The following is a 1,671-nucleotide window of genomic DNA, read 5'->3' as shown; positions in this document are numbered from 1 at the left end:
ATCATAATATCCAGAGTGTCTAGAAGTTTCTACATATTCCCTATTTGAAACTGATTACACTTAGTCAAATTACACAATATTTATATAATTTATAGAAAATGTAAATCCATTTGAACTTAGAAAATTACCACAGTCAATCACCCCCTCTCATCTCTCTTTGCCTCTCACAATGTTTCTGCTTCAGTGTGGGCCTCTTCCTGTGTCTACATAAAAACACACATATATACACATATACACACATACTACAGTATTCATAATTATGTCAAGTGAGAGTGAAGTTTTGAGCTGATAAGTCTCCTGACTGTGTCCTTCACATCTTTATTTCTAAGGCTATAGATAAGGGGGTTCAACATGGGAATCATGATTGTATAAAGAGCAGTGGCCACTTTAACAAAGAGCCGTGAGCTGTTTGAGTTGGGAATACAGTATAGGAGGAGTAAGATCCCATGGAAAATTGTTATGGCAGTCAAGTGGGAAGTACAGGTGGAGAAGGCTTTTCTCAGTCCTCCTTTGGAAGGCATCTTTATAATAGTGACAACTATGAACACATATGAGGCTAAAGTGATCAGGACACTAGAAAATTCACTAGCAATAGATATGACTAAGCATATCAACTGGCTAAAGGAGGAATCAGAGCAAGAGACAGAGATGACAGCAGAGTATTCACAGCCAAAGTGATTGATGATGCCATATTCAAAATAACAGAGTTGCAAAAGAGTATATAGAATTATCAAAGTACACAGTCCACCGATCATATATGTCCCAGCTACTAGCAGAGCACAGAATTGTATAGGCATTACAACTGTGTAGAGTAGGGGATTACAAACAGCCACAAACCTGTCATAGGCCATCACTGCTAACATGAACATTTCTGTAATCACGAATGTACAAATAAAGAAAAATTGTATCATGCATCCTATAAAAGAAATGGTCCTATCTTCCATAATCAATATCTGCAAAAGTTTGGGTGTAAATACACTAGAATAACATATATCCAAAAATGATAGGTGGCTAAGAAAAAAGTACATTGGAGTATGAAGTTTGGGATTGACCTTTATAACCACAAGTATGCCCAGGTTCCCCATCAATGTTACTGAGTAGATGGTCAAGAACAGGAGGAAGAGGGGTACTTGGAACTGTGGATATTCTGAGAAACCAACCAAAATGAATGTGGTAGCAGAACTCTGATTCACCACTTCATAAGCCATCACTTTCCAGATTAAACATGAGGAAGAAGAGAAAATGAGATTTATGGAATTTGAGAGAGTGGAGCAGTAGAAACTCATGTGAGGCTCACCATAAGTTGTGAAGTCAGAAGTGAACATATTCCATTTATGAATGTTCTGCCTCGTTTTACGTTTTCATGTGGCCAGTCAGTGTTTACCAAGTTAGGACAATGTCCTTTGTTCTTCAATATTGTACTTTTCTCATCTGTAATTAAAATGTAGAGTATCATTATATGTGAATTATGTTTATATGCATGTGTGAATCACATATCCATTTATTTGATGCTAGCATACTTCATGATAAAATATCATAATAATCATCTGAAACATATTACAAACTTATGTAAGCACTGAAAAGTTTGCAGTGGACATTAGTCCAAGTGAGAGAATGCCTGCACAATCTCAATATCCAACATATGGTCACAAATGTCAAATGTCTGACATT

General features: G+C 36.4%; 1 protein-coding gene across 1 annotated transcript; it reads right to left on the bottom strand.

Annotated features, from left to right (window-relative positions):
- Positions 1–257: 257 nt before the first annotated feature.
- LOC110290189 (olfactory receptor 1165-like) lies at positions 258–1,208 on the bottom strand. The gene has a single exon (XM_021156683.2). The coding sequence runs from the start codon at positions 1,206–1,208 to the stop codon at positions 258–260; it is 951 nt and encodes a 316-aa protein (XP_021012342.2).
- Positions 1,209–1,671: the final 463 nt, after the last annotated feature.

This window comes from Mus caroli, unplaced genomic scaffold (genome assembly GCF_978045245.1).
Source record: "Mus caroli unplaced genomic scaffold, Mus_caroli_1 scaffold_2, whole genome shotgun sequence".
Lineage (NCBI taxonomy): Eukaryota > Metazoa > Chordata > Mammalia > Rodentia > Muridae > Mus > Mus caroli.
The sequence above is the reverse complement of the archived record's forward strand: the minus strand, read 5'-3'. Positions and strand labels throughout refer to the sequence as shown.

Coding starts and splice junctions, on each gene's coding strand:
- LOC110290189 (XM_021156683.2), bottom strand. CDS start 1,208: ATGGCTTATGAAGTGGTGAATCAGAGTTCTGCTACCACATTCATTTTG.